At 39.7% G+C, this 25,068-nt stretch overlaps 1 protein-coding gene across 1 annotated transcript; it reads right to left on the minus strand.

Moving 5' to 3' along the window:
* Positions 1–2,275: 2,275 nt before the first annotated feature.
* On the minus strand, positions 2,276–23,726 carry LOC127023483 (uncharacterized). Its single transcript, XM_050907598.1, has 12 exons — positions 23,668–23,726; positions 22,642–23,068; positions 22,293–22,455; positions 19,347–19,458; positions 14,928–15,018; positions 14,241–14,327; positions 11,919–12,071; positions 10,202–10,331; positions 10,038–10,070; positions 8,162–8,265; positions 6,587–6,670; positions 2,276–2,380 (listed from the first exon to the last, which is right to left on the minus strand). Exons 1-12 carry the CDS (start codon positions 23,724–23,726, stop codon positions 2,276–2,278), a joined length of 1,548 nt encoding a protein of 515 aa, XP_050763555.1.
* Between the last annotated feature and the right edge of the window lie 1,342 nt (positions 23,727–25,068).

Below are 25,068 nucleotides of genomic sequence, written 5' to 3' on the forward strand. Positions count from 1 at the left end.
ATAGACCTGACAAGATTGTTGAGAAGCCAAAATGATGTTAGTGCAGACATGCAAGAGCTTACGGATGGCAGCGACACTGGCGGTGCAAAGCTGAGGGGAGCTCTAGTTCAGGCATCCTCTACCTCACGCGAGACAGTTTCTATATATGATAGGTAGGTGCCTGGAAGATGATATCAAACATACTAAATACATAGTCTGTTGAGCCTCTTCCTCAAAGATCTTTTTAGGCATCCGCTAAGACGAGGGGTGGATTTAAGGCAGAGAAGATAAGCAGTGAGACCCATTGGCATCCACAGCTGGTGCCAGGTTTGCTTCTCACAAAGCTGGAAGAGCAGTTGTTTCTTTGCTCAACAGTGCACTTCCTTAACACCTCATGCCTCCTGTTGAAGACGTTTCCCTGGAGTTATCGCTCACTGGTCAGGAATGAGATGCTGCCTGCTCAGCACACCTTTTGGCCAGAGCATTCCTTTAAGAGGCGGATTATAAGGCTTGAATCCTTCAGGGCAGGATTCCACTTCCTCAGTGACTCCTCAAAATAGAGGTGGGAACTATCATTTTGAAAAAGCACTTATGATCCCTGCTCACTTCTTTGAGACAGAAGCTGTGTATACCTGCCCTCGGGAGCAGATTTGGCTTCCAAACAGGAGCACCCGTGGAGGGCAGGGGTTCAGCTGCACCCCCTTCGCTCAGCAGATTTATCGAGGTTGATGTGAAACAAAGCCCTTGCCTTTGGTGACGGGCACGTTAGCTGCAGGAACGCTTTTCTGCCTTTTCCCATAGGGGTGTGCTGCCAGTCACGGCACATCAGAAGCGGTCAGCTCCCAGGAACTGCAGCCTGCGATGCCCTTTAAAGTGCTGAGGCCAAGACAAGAAAAAAATCTTGGACTTCTTTTATCTCCGCTTTCCAGGCAGTGTCCAAGCATCGCTGTATTCCTGGTGACTGTCCTTCACTGTCTGACATGACCAGCGCTAAAAATTTAAGTATTGCAGCACCTAGCTGGCGGGTGCCTGGGCTCTTTACTGGACCTTTCTCTAAATACCCAGATGTTCAGCAGTGGTCACATCTAGAACAGCAAATGAAATGCTGGATACAGGGAAATTTTATATGCCAGCTGAGAGAGGGTTGTGATAATGTAATTTTTGAATGCAAGTGCATCTAAGCCTTTCAGAGGTGTTAGCCCTAACTTCTTTTAGCACTGAAGTCAGGGAAAGTGTTCAGCATTTCTATCAAAGCCCAAACACTGTGAGACCTGGGCAGTCAGACCCAAAATAAGTCAGGTAATACACTTTTTCTCAAACTACACTGTTTGCAAAACTAGTAGAGAAAATGCCAAATTTTATCAATGAGCTTTTAGAACTATTTTTTGCTTTCAGTGTTAAACACATCCATTTTGTCTTTGCATTTATAGGCCTCCTTTTCTTCTTGTATATTTGAGCTCCAGATAATTATTCTAATTAAAAATACGTAAAAGCCAACAAATGCAACAAAAGTATTTTCTCTTTTGAAAACCACGGATAATTACCTCCAGTATCCATTACTTAGATGCCTCATGACATGCTTTTATTTTGCTTCTCTGATATTTTTCTCTTCCTGCTAATGCAAATCTCACATATTGATTGACTTCTATAGTATTTCACCTGAATACATGACATATTAGCCATAAAAAGCACTATTTGATTGTACTACTTTGAGGAGAAAAAAACAACCAAACAAAAAAAACACCACACCCAGGCAGACACTTTCTCCATTACATACTAAGGCTGCAATGCTTTAATAGCAGAAAGACAAACAAGAATTTTTGCTAAATATTCTCCTCTGTGGGTAACAGCTCCCCACTTCATTATAAAACTTGTAAAATATTATTTAGAAAACTACAGCAAAAATAATTAAAAATTAGATCATCATACAGGAACTTATTCATTGAAAGTAATATTTAAAACTCAGTCAGAAGACTGGGTATCAAAGTAAAAGATTAAAAAGAGAAATTATAAAATGTCAAAAGTGTCTCCTTTCTAAATATACAGGCATCTCAAGGTACAAAAGCATGTACATCGGAAAAAATAAGGGAGAGGCTCATAAGTGATCTGTGATCCTACAAGTCAAATACCACTTACAAATTACACATTATAAATTGAATATCTCTCAAAATCAAGTCTGCTGTACAGACTATATACTGTTTATGTGCTACTTACTAGTAGAGAAGCTTTCAAACCAATTAAATATTGTTTCCTGGACTTCTCTTTCCCTCACCTCTTTACAAGATTTGTGTTGTCCTTATGGCATGACTTCAGCACAGGCCTTCCTAAACTCACTAATGAATGAAGATATCCATCCAAATAGTTCCTGAGAGTCTAGGTCTTGCGGCTCCCCAAATTTTACCTGTAAATTTGAAAGAGAAGAATATTTAACATTAGTATATCCAAGTAATCTAAGCCATGTCCAGCATCTTAATGAAATTAAAAGAGCAAGAGAAAAGTTAAACACCTTCACTATTGATAATAAAGACGAAGAAGAAGAAGAAAACCTAGAGCCGGCTAAAATCTCCAGCAAGTTGAGATCCAAAACTTCCCAAGTAAAAGTGGCCCCAGGAGTTGTCATTGAATTACCTCAGTAACCTGGTGTGCTGGTTTTGGCTGAGACAGAATTCATTTTCTTCATAGTAGCTGGTATGGGGCTGTGTTTTGGATATGTGCTCAAAACAGTGTTGGTAACACAGGGATGTTTTTGTTATTGCTGAAAATAAAGTGCTCACACAGCGTCAAGGCCTTTTCTGCTTCTCACCTCACCCCACCCCACCAGCGAGCAGGCTGGGGGTGCACAAGAAGCTGGGAGGGGACACAGCCGGGACAGCTGGCCCCAACTGACCAAAGGGGTATTCCATACCATAGAACGTCATGCTCAGCATATAAAGCTGGGGGAAGAAGAAGGAAGGGGGGGACATTCAGAGTGATGGCGTTTGTCCTCCCAAGTCACCGTGATGCCCGATGGAGCCCTGCTTTCCTGGAGATGGCTGAACACCTGCCTGCCGATGGGGAGTGGTGAATGGATTCCTTGTTTTGCTTTGCTTGTGCAGGCAGCTTTTGCTTTACCTATTAAACTGTCTTTATCTCAACCCATGAGTTTTCTCACTTTTACCCTTCCAGTTCTCTCCCCCATCCCACAGGGGACGGGAGCGAGCGAGCGGCTGCGTGGTGCTTAGTTGCCGGCTGGGGTTAAACCACGACACCCGGGTTTCTGTATAACCCAGCCTCTCTGGCTGGACTATAGATCTCCAGCTGAAGAGAAGCAAAATCAGTAAATCATGAAGCTTCCAGGCTCTGCAGTTTGCTAGATGAACCCATTTATAAAAGAAAATGCAGACATTAGGGAAATGGTTTATATTCCACGGTGGGCATGGTAGCAGCATGTTCAAGCCAAAAAGTTTTCCTCTTCTGTCATTTTGCTTTGCAAACAAACAAAAATATTCATAGGGAAGCAGACATTTTTGGGAGAAAAAGTAATTTATCAAAGAGCCACCTTGCCTTGTTCTCTTATTTCCTTCACCTGAAAAAGGTGAACAGATGGAAAGTTTTTGAAAAAGACATGAATAATATTGGCATCATGTCTGCTCTGCTATAAAACAAGAGGTGAAAGGCACTCATGCTACAAAGTTCAGTACTAGGAGAGCGATTCCTGCATTAACTAAAATCACTTCCACATACGTTCTCTAGTTCTAGGATAGGAAAGGATTTTTCATATTAAATCTGTTGCTAAGGTTTTATTCAAGAGGTTTGTCATCATTTTCAAAGATTTCCCCTTAATGGGATCAATGAGTTAAAGAACATAACTCTGCCTGCAACGGCTTTCTAATTGAGCAGAACAAATTTAGAGAACATGCTCCAAAGGCTTCATCAAAAGGTTTAAAAAGGCATCTTGTGTTGCTACAAGTTCTTATCTTGGCTGTAATTGAGAGCTACTCTGTAATTGGGGGATACAGCTCTCCCAAGGCTGAACAGCAGTGAAGTTGTATTTCAGATTGCAACTGAAGTACACGGAAAGGTTCGGACAGGTATCTGTCATTATCTAAACAGGTTCACCTGGAGATCATCTAACATGTTCTTAGGAGCAAACCCTCTGCCTGGAAATCAGAAACACAGTAAAAGAAACCACTCACGTATAATCCAGTCACAAAAACTTTAACATTAACCAGTGACACCTGATTAATAGTTTTGCCTGTTGTGTTCCTAATTGCACCTCCTGCGTGCTCCAAGCCTTTGATCTTTGGCATGCCTCGCCACTCACCCATGGTGTACCATCAGTTGAACAGTAATGAGAGGGGCATTTCGTGGAGCTAATGACCATCTGTGAGAAGTTGATAGCCCACAGCTATACCACAGGCAGTTATCCCCAATTTATTGTTCATTCCATAGAAGCGTCACATGCCAAGGTCATTATTGATTTTATAAGCAGAATATAAAATCATAAAGGTAGGCCTGTGGATTTTTGTTTTATGTGCAACATGATTTCCATGGCTACCTACAACACATTTCCAGATCAGATATTCCCGCAGGTAAGCTGGACTATTCCTTCCTAGTGCTGTTGAGATGATAGCCTGGTCTTTGATCACTCATCCTATTTTATATTTGCTTTACATTTTTGCTGCTTTATAAATATGCGAAAAGATCCGTCTAGCAAGAACATTATTCAGGGGAAAAAAAATCCATTCTAAGGGAGAGAAATATATCAAATGCCTAACTTTAGAGAATAATGGGGAAGGGAGGGCAAAAAGCAGCTGGGTTGAAACTTGAGGAAACTTCCAGCTACATGGAAAATGAAATCCTCTTCAGATGCAAATAAGAGTCTCAGATGAGAGTTTCCAATACAAGAAAGGAAAGCAAAGAGCCTCACACATGTATCTGTAGCACAGCATCACATGCGTAATGCCTCCTGGCTGAATGTACGCAGCTGGAGAGAAACAATGTCGGTGCAGAAGGAGTATGGCAGAGTACGCGCATGCAGGAGGGCACATCCAGCGCTCGCTGGGCATGACACAGCTCTGCAAGCAGGACCAGCCACACAACACTAACTCCTTCTGAAGATGACTTTTAGGTAAAATGGGTCAGATTCTTCCATACTCCATGCAAGAAGTGTCCCCCCAAAGGTTTTACAGCACAAATCTCCCCACTTTTAAATTTAGTGAATACTTTTCAACCATTTCCACTCATGTAACTCAATTGTTAATTCTCTCATTTACACTATTCTTTCCACCTTTTTTTCTTCTTGCTTTATCCCAGTCCTTCAACCTTTTTTGAAGGCTTGGGACAGAGTTCTTCATCTATGTGCTACATAAAAGTTTGGCTTGCTACCCTACACTGAGGCTTTTTTCCCATTTGTGAAAGGCTGCAAGAGACACAAAGAAACCCTTGCACATTGTTACAATATTACTTTTAGTAAAACACTACCAATTAAATTTCCATGCTCAAACATCTTGCTAATCTTCAATGTCTGTTCAGATAGGTCCCCAAAGGTCTTCCTGGCTGCATCTTCTGCGTAACATTTGCCTATCATAAAACTTCTCTACTTCTAATCCCTCTCTCTCATAAAAAAGGGAAAAAAAACCCCAAACAAACAAAAAAAACCCACCACCACTTAAAGCCATGTCCTAATCCCAGGACCAGGAAGTTATTCCAGTTTTAGAGATTAGCACTCCATTTCAGCAAATCTGTCCCTTTCCTTAAAACCTCCTAGTGTGACTATTCTGCCAGAGAATAGTTACCATAGCAGAGACCTCCTGAATTTCTGTCACACTCCAGGAACATTGTACTAAATGAGGAATCTACACGCTATGTCGTTAAAAATTGCAGCATGGAGCTTTTATCATTCCTTCTGGTTTGACCCTCTGACCCAAAAAACATTTTCTAGTGTATTGGACCTAGATGGGTTGCTTCTGTTCAGAGGAAAAAATGATTGAGAAAATTAGGTGCTTCTCCAGTGCAAGTGTGGGGGAATATAATAGGAACAAACAAGGACATTTTCTTTATCAGAAATCTTCTGCCCATGGAGCTTCCTTTCTGCTCTGCTCATTTTTAGATCTGTGCTACTACTAACATCTCTATCTCGGTCTCCCTCTCACTCAAATAACAGTAGCTAAATCAATGCCCTGGACTATAAGCTTGTCACTAGAAAAACCCCTCAGCCCAAGTAACAGAAGATTTGCAGCTGCCTACCAGCCAAAGACATGATTGCTGGTAGGAACCAGAAAACATGCGGTTTTCCATAACATGTTTTCTGTAACATGTTGAAAAAATTCAACAGTGAAACTCACTGAATTTATAAAATTGCTGAACATCTACTTTTCTTTTTGATATTTGAGCCACAGACCCTCTAAACAGTGGGCTGTAAGACCTCAAGAAAAATAAAAGCCAGATTTTCATTCAAAACATTCCACCACTGTTAGATGTGATATCTTTTTCCAGTTTCTGCGGACAGTATAACTATAAAGCATGTGGAAGTACGGGAACTTCTTGCACTTCTTTCTCCCCCCCCCCTTTTTTTTTTTTAAAGAAATGTAGATTTATTTTCATTGCATTTTAATTTGATATGTACCAGTATGTTGCTATAAAGCTTCTTCATTTCATCACATCTTTTTGACAGCTGGGATAGATCCCCTTCATATTTCTGAATTAAATCCTGTAATACAATAAAACTTCTTAATTTGGTATAGCAGCATAATATTAAAGCAGGAATTAAACAGCAGTGAAAACAAGATAATTCAAGTCAAAATTTCCACGCCACAAAAATTTCACATTTCACAAAAGATAAGCATACATCAAGCGCACACATTTCCTTGCAAATATTAAGACATCAAAGACAAAAAAAGAAACATCAATGTTAGAGAATTTTTTACTGTACCATCCAATGACACTACCTAAATCTATTAAAACTGGCAGAACTAGATAAGCATCGTAAGGTCCTAATTTCTACCCACATTTGGCAAAGTCTAGCCTTTTCGTGTGTGAAGCAAACGCTCCCAGTTGCTAGTTCTTAAGGAGGCAGAAACAGGGCCTTAGAAACTTAACTTTTGAAATAAAATTTCTTAATCATGGTTCCTTTGTAACATATACGTTTTCGACAACTTAATACGTATTGAAGAAGCACCCTGTTGAGCTCTTCCAAGGGAGAAGGAAACGTATGAATGAGCAGATGCCAACACTAGCCAGTGAAGCACAGCACAAAGATATCTGAGACAGCAGAGATGAACGTGTCCACACCACAGAGTGGGAAACGCCTTCACTGGAAGTAGTCCTGTTCACAACTAGCACAACAGTGCTCTTGAGCGTTAATGAACTTCCCTGTACCTGAGCTAATAAGCCCTGTGTTTGGCTCTGCTGACTCCTGGCCAGAACTGGGCTCTCTACAGCCTACTCAGCCACCTCTCCGTTGTGCCCTCCAACCCATCTTGTTCTGCCACTAGCATGGGCAGAATCATCTTAGATCAACCTATACTCACCATTTAGGCATGCCCTTGGATGATGTTTCTTGGATGGTCTCTTTTCCCAAGTAACGAGTGATAGGACAAGAGGAAATGGCCGCAAGTTGCGCCAGGGGAGGTTTAGATTGGATATTAGGGAAAATTTTCTTCACTGAAAGGGTTATCAAGCATCGGAACAGGCTGCCCAGGGAAGTTGTTGAGTCACCATCCCTGGAGGTATTTAAAAGACGTGTAGACGTGGCGCTACATGGTTTAGTGGTGGACTTGGCAGTGTTAGATTTACAGTTGGACTCAATGATCTTAAAGGTCTTTTCCAACCTGCATGATTCTATGATTCTGTGGTTCTCTATGCTATTTTCCCTTCTGCCTGAGGGCAGAGGAAATTATTACAAATTCATATATGCTCTAAAATTACTATCATTCCAAAGCACTTATTATGGGCAACCATAGGGCTACCTATTCCTCATCCACTCCAGCCCATTTGCCTGTGAAGCAAAAGCAGGAGACGCAGAAACTCTGAAAAGCCCTTCCCATGCTGCAGCTTATAGTATGAGACACTATCAGAGGGGAATAAAAGGCCACTTTCCCTCAAATGCTCCTGACTGCTTTGTCAGGGCAGGTCTCAGCACAAACTAAGCAGATTACTCATCTTTTACCTCCAGCCCACAATAAGGTTGTGATAATGTTACCTTTAGTTCCTTGCAGAACTGTGACTCCTGGGGTGTTGCCTTGATTGTCTTGGGTTTAATAAGCCGCCTGCACTGAATAACATTTTCCAATTCTTTTTTTAAAACTAACAAAAGAGAAAGAAAATGAGAAATTTCACTAGCATGCACTTGTGTCCAAAGGACTGCAAATGTCTAATTTAGGACACATGGAGAATTTAGGAGAATATGGGTCTACAATACATTCATCTAGGAATATTAACTTTCTGGTTTGAAAAAGAAATCCTGAAAGAGGCATGGGTCTCATGGAAATAAATAGTATGTGATCACATCACAGCAACTGCAGAATAATGAAGAGGTCAATAGTATGGTTATGCAGCAGCCGTAAATCTGACCTTTCCTAGCTTCGAGCATTGGGATCAGCAATGAAAATAACATTCTTCAAACCTACGTTTTTGTGGAGAAAGTTCAGGGTTCCTTTAAAGATAAAAGAACAAAAAATCTACTCTATGTAACAGTAAGAAATCTTGTCAGTTGGCACAAAGCACTACATCGGACTGCTCCTGTGGGAGCTCTCACGGTGTGACATGGGGGGAGAAGCGGATACAGCCTTGGCTCCAAGGGCTCGGTCCTGAACTGACCAGGCTGCAGTGTAGTGTCTTCCTCCCCTTGTGCTCATGCAACACTTGCAGCAGATGAGCCCCAGGATGTGCCTTGAACTACGTGCTGAGAAAGGCTGGTTCAGTGGTATTTCGTCCATCTCTTTCCCTCTCTGCCCTGGTGAATGGGACTCAGAAGATAAGAGTGACTATGCTGGGCCCATCAGGAATGCACGGAGGGAAGAGGCCAGTCAATCTCCAGTTCCCACAATTCACCACCTTTGACAGCTGCCAACAGTTTTTGGTACCATTGTCCGCTGGTGTCCATTGTACTGCTTTACCCGTGACTTTCCAAAACTGTCTTTAAAATATTTAGTGATTTTGAATTGCTACCAACATTGTCCCCGAAGAACACAAGTGACTGAAGGTAAATAGTGTTATTTTTAGTTACTTATGTCTCCTAAACAGTTGATTAGAATTTCTTGGAACAGAATAAAAACACACTCTAGTAGCCTCAAGCTACATGCCTGGCTGACTCCCAAAGCCCAGCAGAATAGGCGCAAGGGTTTTTCAAACCAAAAGCTGAGAGCGACTGTCATTCAGGTATGTTATCAAAGGCTGAAATAGGATATATTGGTCTGTAGTTACAGTCAACACCCATGCCACATTTTCAAAAGATAGGTTTTTATAAACTTTCAACATAATACAAGTCATTTTCATCCACTTGTACATCTTCTCTATCAGCTCTCAAAGGGTTCAATCTAAAATCCATTGAATTCACTGGTCACTTTATGATACTGTTCAATGGTAAGTTGTGAATGTCTCCCAAAATCTATCTTACATTGGAACAACCTTATTCTGTTCCCTCCTGTCGACTTCACTAGCGTTGGACTCCTTTCTAGAGAAGGAGACCAGCTTGGTTCGAAGAAATTCTTGAACTTCAGGACTGAAGTGTAGGAAGTTTTCTCCTGCTGCATTGTCTGCTCCTGTAGACTCCGCTACAGCCGTAACTTTGACGGAGCACTAATATCACTTAACATTTGTAGTTTATGATACACTCTATTTGCCATGGGCAGTATATTTTTTATATTTCTAAACCACCTGGACACACTTTAATATTTCTTTTTTTTAAATTCTTCACAGTAACATGGCAGGTTAAGTATCACCATAGCAACACTTTACCTCAATGTTTTGAACCTTTACCTCTCTTTACAACTGCAGAAGTGCAATGCAAACCTGTTCCAAATGACTGCACAATGTATGAAAATCTTTCTCTGAATTTAGAAACCACATTTACATACCATCAACTTCAGCACTGAGGCCCTTCATGGAAGCTGGAAAGGAAGAGAGAGGGAAAAACATGCTAATAACTATCATTCATATTGTGAGGATGGGAGTTTCCACAGAAGTTGAAGGACTTCATTTTTTTATTTGTTGATTATTTTTTTCCCCTCCCTCCTCTTACCATTGGGAACAGCTTCAAATTCTGTCAACTCCTGAGAAAATTCAGCCAGATCAGGCTCATGTAAGAAGATCTGTTCCACAAGGGCATGAAGCAAGGTGAATGTCCTCTCTTTACCCCGCAACAGAGGCAACTGCAAATAGAATAGAGCAACAATTAACAGACTGAGCTATTGTACTTAAAAAAAAAAAAAAAAGGAACAGCAGGGATGTTGATAGCTCCCAGGTAAATTTGACAAGAATAACAAACACAATGAAATTCAACTTCTCCTTTTCAATCTGCCATTTCACAGACATTCTTGATTAAGATCAGCTTTACATTTTCATATCTGTTGACCTTCCTTGTTCTTTTGTGTCGTCTTATTCACATGGCTCTTTTTTAACTTAAGGTATCCTAATTGATTGCAACTGATTTTGGACCTCCAAACACAGTCATTACTCCTTTCCACTTAAAAGCAGCGTGCTGTGTTCATGAAGATAGCAAAGTTCCTTAATTGAATCTGGGAAGATGCTCTGTGGCAGAAAATGATTTTGCAGGCATTTTTCTTTATGATAGATGTGGTATTACAGCCATTATATATAAAAAACAAAAAGAATGCAAGTTGTGTCTCAGAATTGTCACTGGAGTTATAAATCACTCACTCATATATTAAAGTCTCCAGATGGGAAAGATACCTTACAAAAACAAAATAAAAATCCTTCTCTTTTCTATTTACAGATCAGGCATAATCTTACAATAGTGTTAAAGGTACGAGGCAGCTTAGGAAATTTGTATCTATTTCTTATTTTTTAGGATAAGAATATGATGCTCTGCCACTGTTGGTTGGAGGAAGGGAAAAAACCCGTGCTCAGTAGCAGCATTTTCTGATGGCAAATTCTGATGAAGAGGGGAAAGCAGTTTCCTTAAAATTAATGGAAAACTCAGCCTAATGTCACACAAGTGGTAGCTCAGTGAAGAGACAATTAGAGAACTAAGAGCTAGACAATGCTTCTTGTACAACAGATCTCTGTCAGGAAAGAGTAAAGATCACAACTGCCACCTTCATCCCCTATTCAATCATCCAGCAGAGCAATGATGGGTGGGTTAAAACCATTGCAGTCAAACTTCACCTCCTTTCAATTTATTAATTTATTTACATTCTACTTTTGAAACTTTACCTTAAAATGTCGTTGTACCACTTGTTGCAAAAGACCTTTGCATTGGAGTAAAATGAAGCGCTAAGAAATTACTCCAGTGCCATAAAAAGTGCAACTGCCGCGGAAGAAATGCTGCAGTTACAGCCTCTGACCACAGCGAAACGAAGAGGATCCGTACAACAGTGCTCTGCACAAAACTGCAAAGTACAATTTATCTAAACTTGCATCTAACCAGGGGCCTGCAGCTCAGACGCCTCTTCTAGCCAGGGGATCTTAATATCAGGGCAGTCAGCATTTTGATGTTCTACCTCATTAGAAACACAGTGTGTTCAACACCACAATGCCCCCATCTAGCCAGTGCTGCTGCCTAAAATGGGGAAATGCATCTTGTTATAACACACATTAAAGAATACATCGTTAAACAGGATTTTGTTTCTAGTGTAACCAAGAGCAGATGTTAAAATGTTAGCTACTCATTAAAAATGATTGCCTTTCCCCACATTCAGGGCAAAACTGAGTTAATATTAATGGTTAATACACCCTATAATACGATGATTTTAATGGCAAGAAAAATATTTACTCACTTTGGTCAAAGACGACAATCGAAATCCTTTAGCCTTCTCTTTTCCAGCCTTTTCGTTTAAAAGGTTCCCAATGGCTAAAATGTACTCCAAGACAGCAACAAACTTCTGGCTGGATTGCAGCTGCTTACTCGCTTGGATTTTCTGGTTTATTAGCTGAAACACACAAATCTTCCTTCAGTTCAAATTGAAAATGTGAGTAAAGCAATGGTGCCTATACCTTCCCTTTGCCAAAAGCCTCATTGTCCCCACCTGAAGCAAGTCACACTTCAGCTTCCTATTCAACTGCCCTGGGGGAACGGGCCAGGGGCTTTCAGGCAGGACCACTTAAAAGTCTCCCACCAAGACAAAGCTACTGTGGGCACAGTTACCCTGCCCTCGATGGAGGCCACCTCGATGGAGGCTGCCAAACCAGCCCTGCCAAAAAGACTTCATCTCTTAGAAATGCTTCTGAAGAAAAAGTATTTTGCTGTTTGAATGCACCAGATTGCACCAAATATCAGGCATCAGGGGAAGCAGATAGCCTGAAGCGCAGTATAAGGTTCTCCATCCTTCACCTCCCTCCCTTCTGTTTATACCAGCTGAAGACTGTTATCTTATCAAAATTCTTAGCACAGTTTCCCCACAAGGAAGAATAATAATTTCCTGTAATCAAACTCAGTATCAATTTCTGTTTTCCCAGTGAAGCCACCTCCCTTCTAGGGCTATAGATACAAGAGGTGGTTTTGTTTTAGATTAGGAAATTTCTATTTTTTTAGCACCACACCTCTCTTCATCAGTCACCAACACACAAATTTAAAAACAGGGAAAGGATGAAACATGCAGGAGAGCTGAAAGTCATAGTTAAAACATTCATAGCGCATCTCAGGGCCAGAGGGTGCTGAAAGCCAATAGTCAGATTGTTCTATAGAATTCTAGGTGTATAATCTATGGTTTACAAACATGCGTTAGTGTGCATAAGTACGAAAATACTTAGACAACTAATCAGCTCTTCAATGAATGTTAAATATCCTTCAAAGCTAACAGCACATATAATAGCTTCCAAATATTCAAATATTTGGTTTCAGTGGAGGACAGCAAAGGTGAAGCATTGTACCAGGCAGGGTCAGAAATCTGTGCATCTCCCCAGTGTTTTCCATCTGTTCCTCTTCTGAGTTTTTTCACTGTTACTATGGTTTTAATCACAGCCAGACAAAGGGTAACAACTCGGACTTGCAGAACTTTCAAATTTTGTTTTCATTCCCATGCATAATGAGAGCATTTTCATGGAAACAGAATCGTGTTGAAATACTTTGCTTTGAATCAAAGCATATACGAACTCTGGCAGGCAAGGCAGCAGTTTGGAACAGAAAGATGCAATCCGTGAGACTGGAACACTGTTTATTTGCATCCCCCCACCCCTAGGTCATCCTGAAAAATGCAGAAAGGGACTTGAACTCTGGTTTGCAACATTTCAATTCAGTGCTGTAATCCTTAGGGTGAACAGCCTCCTTCAGTCTTCTGAAAATAGTAAATGTCTGTGAGATGCTGGTCGAATAAACTTGCTCTAAGTATCTGTGACTTTAGATTGATTCTTTCAGCTTGTGGGGCAAGAACCTCCCCACAAAAGGAATTGAATTTTAATGGTGAAATTTGCTTCTGTCTTATCACTGGCCAAAGAAAGAGGAAAGTTTAACAACCCCAAATAAAAATTTGACAATCCTTTCCTGTTCTTTTCTCCCTCCCTTGTGGATGTCTGTTCCACTGCCAGGCACATTAGCAACTGCTTCTTGAACCTTAGTGGAATAAGGATGATATTAAATGCACATACATGCATATACATGCATATCATAGCCCTCATTTGTCTCCATTTTTTTTTTACTGTGTTTTGTTTTGAACCAGTGCTGTGGAATACTTTCGTTAACAAAACACAGTAAAATTAATTGGATTCCCAAAAGCATTCCAAGTGCACCAGCCAATAGTGCCACTGTTTTTCAAATGTAGCCTGTCTCTAACAGTTTCATGTAATTTACAATCCCTTGGCTATCAAAGTCATGACCTAGAGAGATTTTTTAAAATATTTTTAATCTTTTTGCTTGTTACTTTTGAATAGTGCCATGAAATGTTTTTTTATACACTAGGCTGCCTGGATTATTACACTATGAATTGCTCACATTATGGACTGTGAGATACTTTGCTATAGGGAAAAAAAAAGGGGGGGGGCAAAACCAGAACAAAACCTCCGCAACTACAGCACTTTGAAAGGCATTGAGGCCAGTTGGCCCTCTACTATCTAACTGGTAGATTTTGCTTACAAACACACTATGAAGGAGTCATGTTACTTACAGGCTCCAAATCTCTCATGCTCACAGGGAGCTCACGTATGGTAAGCAGGAGATCCAACCTCTGGCCTAAGTGGGGGATTTTACACATCTGCATAGAATTGAACAGAAAGGGAATCAAAACCCATGTTTATACCAAAACATGCATATATATCTGTCCATGACAATATCTTTCATAAGTTATTGAGTAATTCAGCTGCACTATAGTTTTCCCAATTTCTGTGCTCATCTATTAATTTTTTTCTAGGCCTTAAGTCTGTAGATATACTATGGCAAGTATAAAAATCACATACCTGAATGTGTCATTTGCATGTGCAAATTCAAGAAGACACTGTATGCTAGTAGGGCCAGACACTATTAAAATCAATGACACTCACTTCTTGAGTGAACAAGAATAGTTAAATGCATATAATTTTACGCTTAAAGATTGTGGAAATCTAACTCAGAATAAATCAGCTCCTACTTTGGAGGAAGGGGAGGGCGTGTGACTTGGAGAAGCAAACGGATCTATACAGTTCTCTTCCTGGTATCTACCTGTCTCGACTCTTTATCAGATAGATGCTCTTTTACTGATTCTGGCTGAGATAATTGTAAATTTAAGTTTCAAACAACAGCTTCTTGTAGTGGTTTTATCTAGAAGAGAGTGTGCTAGAAATAGCGTGTGGTGTCTTTTAATGCTGTGCCTTCTTACCTCTAACATAAACTGATCAACCACATGCAGCTCTGAAGGAGACCCCTTGAATGACTGGTACCTTTCTGCGTCTTTTGGCGTTGGCATGTATCTGTAAAACAGTAAATGAAAATTAGATGTCCTTTTCCTCTTTGTTCTATATTGTTGTAACATAAAACAATCACTCTGTTCCACGCATTAGAATTTCTTACTGTTTAGTGTGTTTTACGTATCGCATATTTATTCTTTAACCATTGGAACTTTATAGACATTCCAACTATGCGATGGAAAGCAAAAATGATCTGCAGATACATTGGATGAACCTTCCAAAAGCACCTAGAAACAATACACTTTTTGAGCAGTTATGGCCATGCTGGCTCAGCTTGTCTCCAGCAATATCTTCTTTGATACACCAGCACAAAAGCAGAGCAGGCTCATGCTATGGTGTGATTCACCAGTGGGCCCCATGGTCTGACCGACTCCTACCTCTAAAACTTTTTTAATTGCCAATGAAACAAAAGTGGGTAATGGTGTTTCTGTCTCTCTAAGTGCTGCATCACATCCAAGATCCATTTCTCATTTTTGTTGTGATAGCACGTAACACAGACCCGCAACTTTCGTCCAGAGCTGCAGATTTTTAGAAAACTGATGTCCTTAAACATGCCTCCACTTGGAAAAATAAACTCACACCACCACAGTTCCCCACTTTTGGAGATCTGTCTGACTGATACACCATGGGAATTCGTAGCATATCTTAAAGAAGAAAAATGAAATCGATTATAGCTAACATATGAGGAGTGTTAAGAATCTTAAATAAGTATTCAGGTCTACTATCTTCTCTTCTTTCTCTGCAGACAACCTACTAAATTTGTAGCAAGTGTGCTTTAACATTCATGGGGATAGATATACGTTTTCATTAAAAGTAAGGAAATTTTTTCAAAGATGGAAAAAATAAAGCAAAAATTTTAACATGTTAAATAGAGGACAAATAATAAGATTTTTTTTTTTTACTGTTGTCAATAATTTAATATGACACTTCAATTGAATAATTGCTGGGTTTTGAATTATTAAATCTATATTAAAGCAGATTACAAAATATTCTATTCATCACCATCAAGAAAAAAATGAATTCTCATTTTAAAATAACAGTTATCTGTTGGCAAGTGAAAGCTTTTTTATTTATCATTAAAAATAGTTTAACTTCTTAAGAAAATTCAAAGAACATTTTTGTTAAAGCTGACAGCAAATATCTTCATTTAATCAGAAGTCTGAAATTCCATCAAATTATTTTAGTGTATTATGTATATGAAACAAAACTAACAGATTATCTAGGTTTAACGCTTAAAGCACTAAACAATGGAAGCCATGGAAAAGGAAGCACAAGAATATGTGAATGCATTCCATAAATATCCTTTTACATTAATGCAACTCTAAAGGAATTCGTGCAATGAAAAATCTCACACTGTTCTGAAACATTAAGTTTATAGAGACAAAGAGTGCTTTGCTATTGATTTTAAGACATCAGGATAAAGAATCATTCAGAGAACTATGGAAAGGTTTCCATATCAAAATAAGTCCTGAAGCTTCTAATAATATTCCACCAGCTCCACTAACCTTCACTGGATACATGAGCAGAACATTTTGCTCACTGGTCACAGTCTTGAAAAGGTAATCTTGGATTTGGCTTTAAATATTTTTCATTTTACAATAGTAGAATTTAGACCTCCTGCTCAGCTTAGACAATATGACAGGTATAATTTGCACAGAGATGAATTTTCCAGTCCCTGACTATCCTGTTTAAACTCCTATCATAACCACAGGTTCTCAATTAACTAGAGGACACAGTTTTCAACGGTAGAATTTTCAACCATGGCACCTAAATCAAGCAGAAAGTTCTTCAAAAGTGCTAAGTGTCCCGCTACTCATATCATGCCAATTCCACAATGCATCTCATCTATTTCAGTAACATTTTTAAAACTGTTGGGGTGGGGAAAAATAAGCTTCCTTTCACTACAAGATTTGTACATGCATTCCTAGATTTTGGCAATAAATAAGAATCCCGGGAACAGAATCCTTGATCCTATATAGCACATAGCAATGCAGCATCCAATCTCTCTTACACATTCCATTGCTAGAAAGATTTTCTCAGCATTATTGCTATCAAAGGAAGACTGAAATCTTCAAGGAAAAAATAAAATCTTTCAAGCTTCATTGCCATCATTATTATTACTATTATTGTCTGATGGCAAAGAGCCCAGATGCTAATAAATCAGTGATCTCAGTGGTGTTACACTAATTTCAACAGTGTGGAGATCCTGGACTGAATCTGCAGTGCTGTATTAGGGCTTGAACAACGGAGTGTGTTCAGTCTTTTCCTTCAAACAGAGATGTAAGCAGAGGCTGCCCTCGTAAAGGGCAGAGGCTGGCCCTGGGCATGGCCAGACCCCAAGCACTCTGCTGTGCTGCAGGACTGGAGGCATTTCCTCACTTCTGCCAGCTCCAACCATTAGTTTCCCCAGAGACAGCCACATGTGTAACTGGGAGCACTCTCGATGTCCAAGACATTTCACTCCAATTATCTCCTGACCAATTCCACCACTGCAATTAGAAACAGCAGTACTGCAGTAAGATCTTTCTTTTTTGAATGAAGACTTTAAGGTCAGCTTTTGAAAGACAATGGAGCTCCATTACCTTCAGTGGGGCTGTGCACCTTTCACCAGCTCATAATCTGCTGTGCACCAGCATGGGGTATAACTGGTAAAGCACTGGGGCAGCATGGATGCTTCCTCCAGAGCACTGGTACGTTTACCCCAGCTCTGGAGTCCGCAGCACAGGAACAACATGGACCTGTTGGAGCAGGTCCAGAGGAGGCCACAAAAATGATCAGAGGGATGGCACACCTCTCCTATGAGGAAAGGCTGAGAGAGTTGGGGTTGTTCAGCCTGGAGAAGAGAAGGCTCTGGGAGACCTCATTGCGGCCTTTCAATACTTGAAGGGGGCTTATGAGAAAGATGGGGACAGACTTTTTAGCGGGGCCTGTTGCGATAGGACAAGGGGTAATGGTTTTAAACTAAAAGAGGGTAGATTCAGACTAGATATAAGGAAGAAATTTTTTACGATGAGGGTGGTGAAACACTGGAAGAGGTTGCCCAGAGAGGGTGTAGATGCCCCATCCCTGGAAACATTCAAGGTCAGGTTGGACGGGGCTCTGAGCAACCTGATCTAGTTGAAGATGTCCCTGCTTATTGCAGCGGGGTTGGACTAGATGATCTTTGGAGGTCCCTTCCAGCCCAAACTATTCTATGATTCTAGGATTCTAAAACATTTAAATATTCAATGTCTTGTCCATATCCCTTCATACTTCAGGCAAGCTTCATACAAATCTCACACAATGACATTAATTCCATACGTTACCTGTCTGTTCTTCCTGTTCACATCACTTTCTAAGTACAGACATGATTCTGCACACTTTAAAATCACTGTTGATGTATTGATTAGGATCAGGATTTTAAGGCCAGAATTAAACTCATTCCACAAGAGGTAGACACATCAGTAGCAAAATTGATTATTTCCTTCCTCATTTTCTTTGCCAGCATCATCTTTTCCAAGCTCGCTCTAGCAAAAAACTCAAATGTTTTCTCATTTTGAAGCAAGAAACAATTGCACATGAAATTTTCATATGAATGTGTCTAATGAAATGGTACAGTATCACATGGGGACTGGGATGTAAAATGGACACTACTCTAGGATCCCACTTCTTTCCTTTCTTTCTATGTCTTAAACTATTCAAAGAGATACAATCCAGTTCCTACAAATTTCACATGACAATAGTTTGCTTACACTCCTGACATCTATTTCTGTCCATATAGTAATTCAATTTTTTTAAAGATACTGAAATTTGCATTCTGCTTTAAACCCACAAATCTCTGCCACTCAGAAATACTGATATTCTTAATATCCCTTCATCCCATGAAGCTCCTTTAACACTTGTCTGGCTTCCTCCTCTGCAAACCAGTTTTAAATAGGGAAAAGGATTCCTTTTGTTTCTTTCATTTCTGATCCCACAATAGACAGTAAGGCTGTAGTAAGAGATGTTGTAAAGTCGTCTCATCAAGTTACACCTGCTCTCTGCCACAACTTATTCTTTTACTAACTCTGCTCCTTGTAACCAGTTCACAAAATCATGTCAGACCTACTGTCATTTCTTGCAATCCCCCTTCTTACACAACATGGGGAAAAGTGATATTTTGGGGACATACTCTAAAATCTCAGTTGCAAGGACTGAGATCTCTGTGTGCAACCCTAATATTCTATTCACAGTCAGGATAGATCCAATGTCTCAGTAGCATCTTCCCTGAACTTCGTGTTATTTGCAGAAGATTATGCCTTCTCCAAAAGGTAGCATATATTATAAACAAACAATTGAACCTCAAAGATTACCTTCTTAGTGCTGTAATCTGCTCATCTGTAAGTCCACCACTCTCTTCATGTACAATGTATAGTTTTTCTTTCAGCTCACTTGGTTTTATACGGAAACTTTTAAGAAAAATGTCTGGAGGAAAATGATTCTTAGATTACTTGGAAGAAAATGCTCAAGGGAAGGAAAATCACCAAAACATTTCATATTCACTTTCCAGATTTAAAAAAAGAAAAAAGAAAAGAAAGAAAAAAACAGAAAAAAACCAAAACACTTAGTAGCTGCTAATGCTAAGGCAAAAACTCAGTCTTCATATTTTCTTTAAATATACATAGCAGTAGTCTAGCAAAAATATATTTCTGTCAGAACACAGTCAATGCTTAAGAGAGAACTATCAAGATACTGCTATTGGAAGGTACTCAAGTACTTGCTCATATATATTTCTCTTGTACTCTTCCCCAAACGGGTGAAGAATCATTTGTAAGGCTGTTGCTCCAAAAAGACTACTTTGTCTTGCCAGTTATTCTTTAATTACTGTCTGTCTCCATCATCGTTACCAAAGGATGAAGGTAAAAAAGGAAGCACAAGGAATTGAACAGAAGGCATCAGCATGGAAAGCGAAAAGGTTTAAATGCTTCTCAGTTTTGGCATGAAACTTGTCCTAGGGTCTCTGCTACGACAGAACTCCTCTGAGCAGCACAAGGGGATGGGGAAGGAGAATTCAGGAAGGATGTATATGATCTACCCTTTTTTTTTTTTTTTCCTCTCCATTTCAAAAAAGCAATAGAGTTTTTCAGGTCGTAGGAACTTGTCGTGGCCCAAATCAGCTATTAATGGTTCTCAGGAGACTGTTGGACAATGGAGTATATACCATTTATTCTTCCTTTGACACACTTTTCATCCTTTTAATTTTGTTATAAGATCTAGCTTTAGTGCTAAGCCTGGCAGAATCTTCCCTTTTTCCTTCTTATGTTTTTAATGCCTTATATCTTTTGCGTCCCTATGCCTTTTAAACCATGTAACTCTTCAGGTGGGGCGATGTCTACGGACCGTAACAGAGTGAATAACTCGTAGTAAAATGTTGATTTTAAAATTTTCACCACCTGTCTACAAAGCATTTAATATTTTCTTGAACTTTTTCAGTAGTTGAAATTAGCTGCTGAATAAATTCTAGTCATCAGACTTGGCCAAACTATTTTCCTAGGCAAAATAAGGATTGTATATATGGGAAAGTGGGTCTCATACAGAGAAACAGGCACCAATCAAGTCGCAGAAGCTGGTATTTTGACTCCTAAGTCAGTTTTTCACCCACTAGACCTGACAGTCTTGGACTAACATATACATTATAGTGTCGCCCAAAACTTTCTCATTGGAAATCTGAGGATGTTTTTTTGTCTCTCTGATACCTATTCTCTGTATAGCAGAAATTTATTTTGTCTACAAGAAGCCACTAGATAACTTAGCTTTTATTTGCATTTTCTCATACATTGGGCTTGAATTTAGTGTGTAGAACTTCTCTTAGAATTCTCATTTTTCTCCTGTGTTCAGAAACCCACTCAAATTCTCAAGAAATTTTAACCTACTGGTGTTTTGGAGCTTCATCTTTTTATTCGTTAATTTAAGAACTGTGGTTTGCAGCACTTGCAGGAAGATTAATCAGAATTCTCAGGATCAAATTAACTTTTGATCTAAGTAATGTCCGTTATAATAAGTATATGCCAAAAATCTCACTGATGGGACTTTAAGGATAAGATTAAGAAGCAAATGTAGAATGTCTCAGTGAAAAAAGTTGTAAGAGGAATAGGACCAAAAGGAAGAATGGTGCTATTTGCAAACCAAAAGAAATAAATTTCCTCAAAGAAACTGCAATAATTTATTACATAAAAGTGCTGTTACAGGATTCTTTTTATCTGCAACAGCACTTTCGTGTCACTCACTTCCTTTTAACCCTTCAAATTGTTAGTCAATGGATGCAGTAATTCCAACAAGTTATCTCCATTTACAGTTCCCAATTAAAATTTTACACGATCTCCAAAGTATATTCTTTCTTATCAATATTCATAAAGATGAAATCATTAAAACTTCAACATTAACTGCCCCAAATTCTTTACACATGTAACATTTCTTAAAACAGCAGTAGGTTATAGAACATTTTTGGAAAGCCATTTCTGTAATAGAAATCAGAGTAGTCTTTGAAGAACAATTACTCTTGCTCCTTTAATAGCTACCACTTCTCATCAAAGTAATTGAAGGACCTTTACATCATTTTATTAGCAAGACCAGAACTATGTGTTAAACTGCTTCATTAGCTGTGAAGGACTGTTCTAGGTCGGGCCTTTGGCAGAATCATACCTGGATATGCAAGGGTTCTTGCATATATCTTGTTCATGATCATTCAAGACAGCTGTTCAAAGTCTAAGCTATTGGCCAGAGAACAGCCAAGAGAGTTCCTGCGACCTGGCTTGTAGCTGTCTCAAAGGCTTCTTACACCAACCCATCTACACCTACATGAATATTCTTGAACTCAATGTAGGAGAGAGACTGAGCACAGTACTCAAAGTGCTAGCTACTGAGCTGTTTCTGTTGACTTCTTTTACCTGGCCAGCCCACAAAATTTGAAAAGTCTTTGAAGTCAGAGTCTTAACATCGATTTCAGAGGCATCATACATGATTTTACATGTCTGCCCTAAGACGACAGCATCACAGCTCGATAGCACATCTACGTGTTTTGTACAAGAGGAGGAGAGGCTTGGTGCTTCTACTCTACATCATTAAGGACCACATTTAGAGCAACTGAGCCATGAGGTCTATTTTTATGAATGAGTAGAAGGGCACTGAATTAAAAGATGATTTAGACACAAGCTTGTCTCCTTCGCCTATGGAATGGCAGAAAGTACAAACAGAAAGTGCATGCAGTGCTCACCCCAGGCTTCCAGAGAGGAGTACACAGTTCTTATTAATACACTTACTGAAGTTATGTGCAACTTTTCGATCTAACATGATGTGTTGATTCACTGAAGGTTCGTTGCCTGAAAATACTGTCATGTCCTGGATCTGGAACTGATCACAGAGTCTGGATATGTCTATTTTTTTCTTGCATGGGTCACATGATCCCCAGACAGATTTTTGAATCTAAAAATATAGGAGTGACAGGGTAAACAAAAAGCCAAAAGAACAGAGTCACTTTGTTCCATCCAAACATACAGAAGGGCATCCAGGTTGTTTTGTGGCACAGCTGTACTTTTATGATAACTATACATGTAATACAGGTTACAATATTTTTTGTTCTTTAACAGCTACCACCACTTTCATCCTCACCTTATCGCAAGGAACAACATCCCAGTGAAAGGCTTTGGTTCTCTTTGTCAATGGAGAGAGGCTGCAGGGCGGCGGGAACGCAGGTGGGGCTGGTGGTACTTCTGCCTTACTTATGGGAAGTGGAAGAGATGGTGATGCTGGGGCTGCTTCCCCCTCTGCAGGCTTTGTCTGGGGGCTTGAAGACTTGTTCAGACTGGTTGTTGCAGAACTCATACTAAAGTGGAGGGCCTCCTCTTTCTGTTCATTCAGAGGTACAGTAAAATCCTCATAATCTGGTTCGGAGGAGATGCACCCTTGTGATCCCTCCTGAGGCAGTGAGGCACCCTTGCACAGTGGACAGTACCTTTCTATGAGAGACACCCATTCATTCTGGAGCTTGCTAGCATCCTCTGTCCTGTTATTTTGGACAGTAAAGGGTATTCGAAACCTGAAATTTAAGAATGTCATATATAAGCCCAAGGAAGTGTAAATAACATGCTGACTAATATAGCCACAGATATTTCTTATTTAAGCAGAATGATGTTCAGCAGCTTTACTTGTCAAAGGAGCCCAGTGCTGCTGACTCTGACCTTTTCAGAGTTAATTGCTTACGTGTCTAAGGTTAGAGAGCTGAAGATTTGCCATATATTGACTTTGTGGTGCAGTTACCTCGTAATTTCTCTTCTCCACCTTGGGGGAAGGTGAACAGTGTGCTATGTCTTACCGTGCTTGTTGCACAAGCTAGTCAGAACCTGTTCACACATCTGTCCTATCAAGCTGAATGATACATCTCTTCACTGGCTCCTGACATGACAACTAGACAAGTCTTTGTGGGCAGTATTTCAATGTATCTTCTCAATTCCACAATGTGGTACTTTTGATTCCTCCTTAAAATACTCATCAAATCACTGCATAGCAACGGAAGGGGTTATCTATGTAATTCTGATGGCCTCATTTCTCCACTGCTGTATTTTGTTGTGAGACATTAAGATTCTCTGTTGCTTGACCTTGTTTTCAGTTGTTCTGCTTTAACAAATTATTAATTACCAACCATACTTACAAATAATTGTGTTCTTTGGTCTGGACTGAAAAGGTACTGCATCCATTCTCCTTGCTGACACTCACATTACCACCTGACAAATTAATTGTATTTGTTATAGGGTCTGCATTCTTGTTCTGTCCTCCCAGACCTATGGAATACAAAGTCAATTCTCCTTCACGTAGTTGTACCAAGTACCTGAAGGACAAGGAATGGAGATACAGTTCATTCTTCACCAACTACTTACTTACACAAGCCTTGCCTTTGTTAAAGCATTTTCTAATATCAGTAAGTCTCCGCATTTTTATAGCATCTTCCATGGAACAGTCAAAAAATATCAATACTAAGCATAAAACCTTTGAGATAAGGGCTTCTTATTCTCATCTCACACATAAGTAAACTGTGACATAAAATATGAACTTCCATCCTGCCATGCCTAATGAGAGCGCTAAAACTAAGGAGATCTGACTATCAACTAAAAATCACCCAAGTCCTGTTAATTTGTTAGCCACACTCTGTCCCTCCCACTCCATTTATTCCTCTTGTTTGTTTGGGATGGTGGGTCTTTTGGACTAGGAGCTTTTAAAGGAATTCACTATGTGACTGAGCAGCACATAATATGACAAGGCTTTAGAGTTTCTGTGTCTTCCAGGTTTCACTGCCACCAAGCTCTAAACAAGTCACCGTAATATAAGTTAGTGCCCAATCTTATAGTCCAGTAACTCTCCCTTTTGGAAATGCCTCTGCACATGCTCTTACTCCATGAGGACTGATCCTGGTCCCCCCTCATTCCCACGAGTCGCTTGGCAGGAAAGGGTCAAAGTATTCTGCTCTCAAGGGGTTCCATCAGAAGTGGCTGAGCCAAATTTTGGGTATTGCCTATTTAAACGATAAATTAATCCTGGCAGAAATTGCCTGACCATATACAGCTTCTATTACAGCAGAATCTTCTGCTTCAGTCTCTCCTCTAGGATTCTGCTCTGCTGCTTATAACAAAGGTCCCACATTCAACAACAAGTGGGGCTTTACTGTATGTGGTTTTTATTCTTACTTAAGCATTTGCATTCTCATTTTTCTTGAGGGTTACTGCATTTCTTTATCATTCTGACAGTTCTATCAGACCTTTCTTTTCCTCCACTCTCTCTTCAAGGTGTGGCTAGTTGATTAAGGTGTTCTATGAGGAATTTAAATACGTTTAGCTGCTCCAGAAGAATTAAACATAAAATATAAATTGCATCTATCCCCACATAAACAGTCAAAGTGATAAGAATTGTTTAATGGAGCTGGCAGTTATATTGATCTCTCCTTTCTTTAAAGCAGGGACTTATAGTTTAATCGGATCTCCAGATGTTTCCACCATTATTTACTTTGCCAAAAAAAAAAAAAAGAGAGGATTAATATCAAGAAGA

This window comes from Gymnogyps californianus, chromosome 17 (genome assembly GCF_018139145.2).
Source record: "Gymnogyps californianus isolate 813 chromosome 17, ASM1813914v2, whole genome shotgun sequence".
Lineage (NCBI taxonomy): Eukaryota > Metazoa > Chordata > Aves > Accipitriformes > Cathartidae > Gymnogyps > Gymnogyps californianus.

Excerpts from the sequence above, each read along its gene's own strand:
- LOC127023483 (XM_050907598.1), bottom strand. The coding sequence starts at position 23,726 with ATGGATGCAGTACCTTTTCAGTCCAGACCAAAGAACACAATTATTTGT. Across the intron at positions 15,019-19,346 it reads CAGATTACAGCACTAAGAAG|ATACATGCCAACGCCAAAAG; the intron begins GTAATCTTTGAG and ends ACTGTTTTACAG. Across the intron at positions 8,266-10,037 it reads CCTCAGTGCTGAAGTTGATG|TTTTAAAAAAAGAATTGGAA; the intron begins GTATGTAAATGT and ends CTCTTTTGTTAG.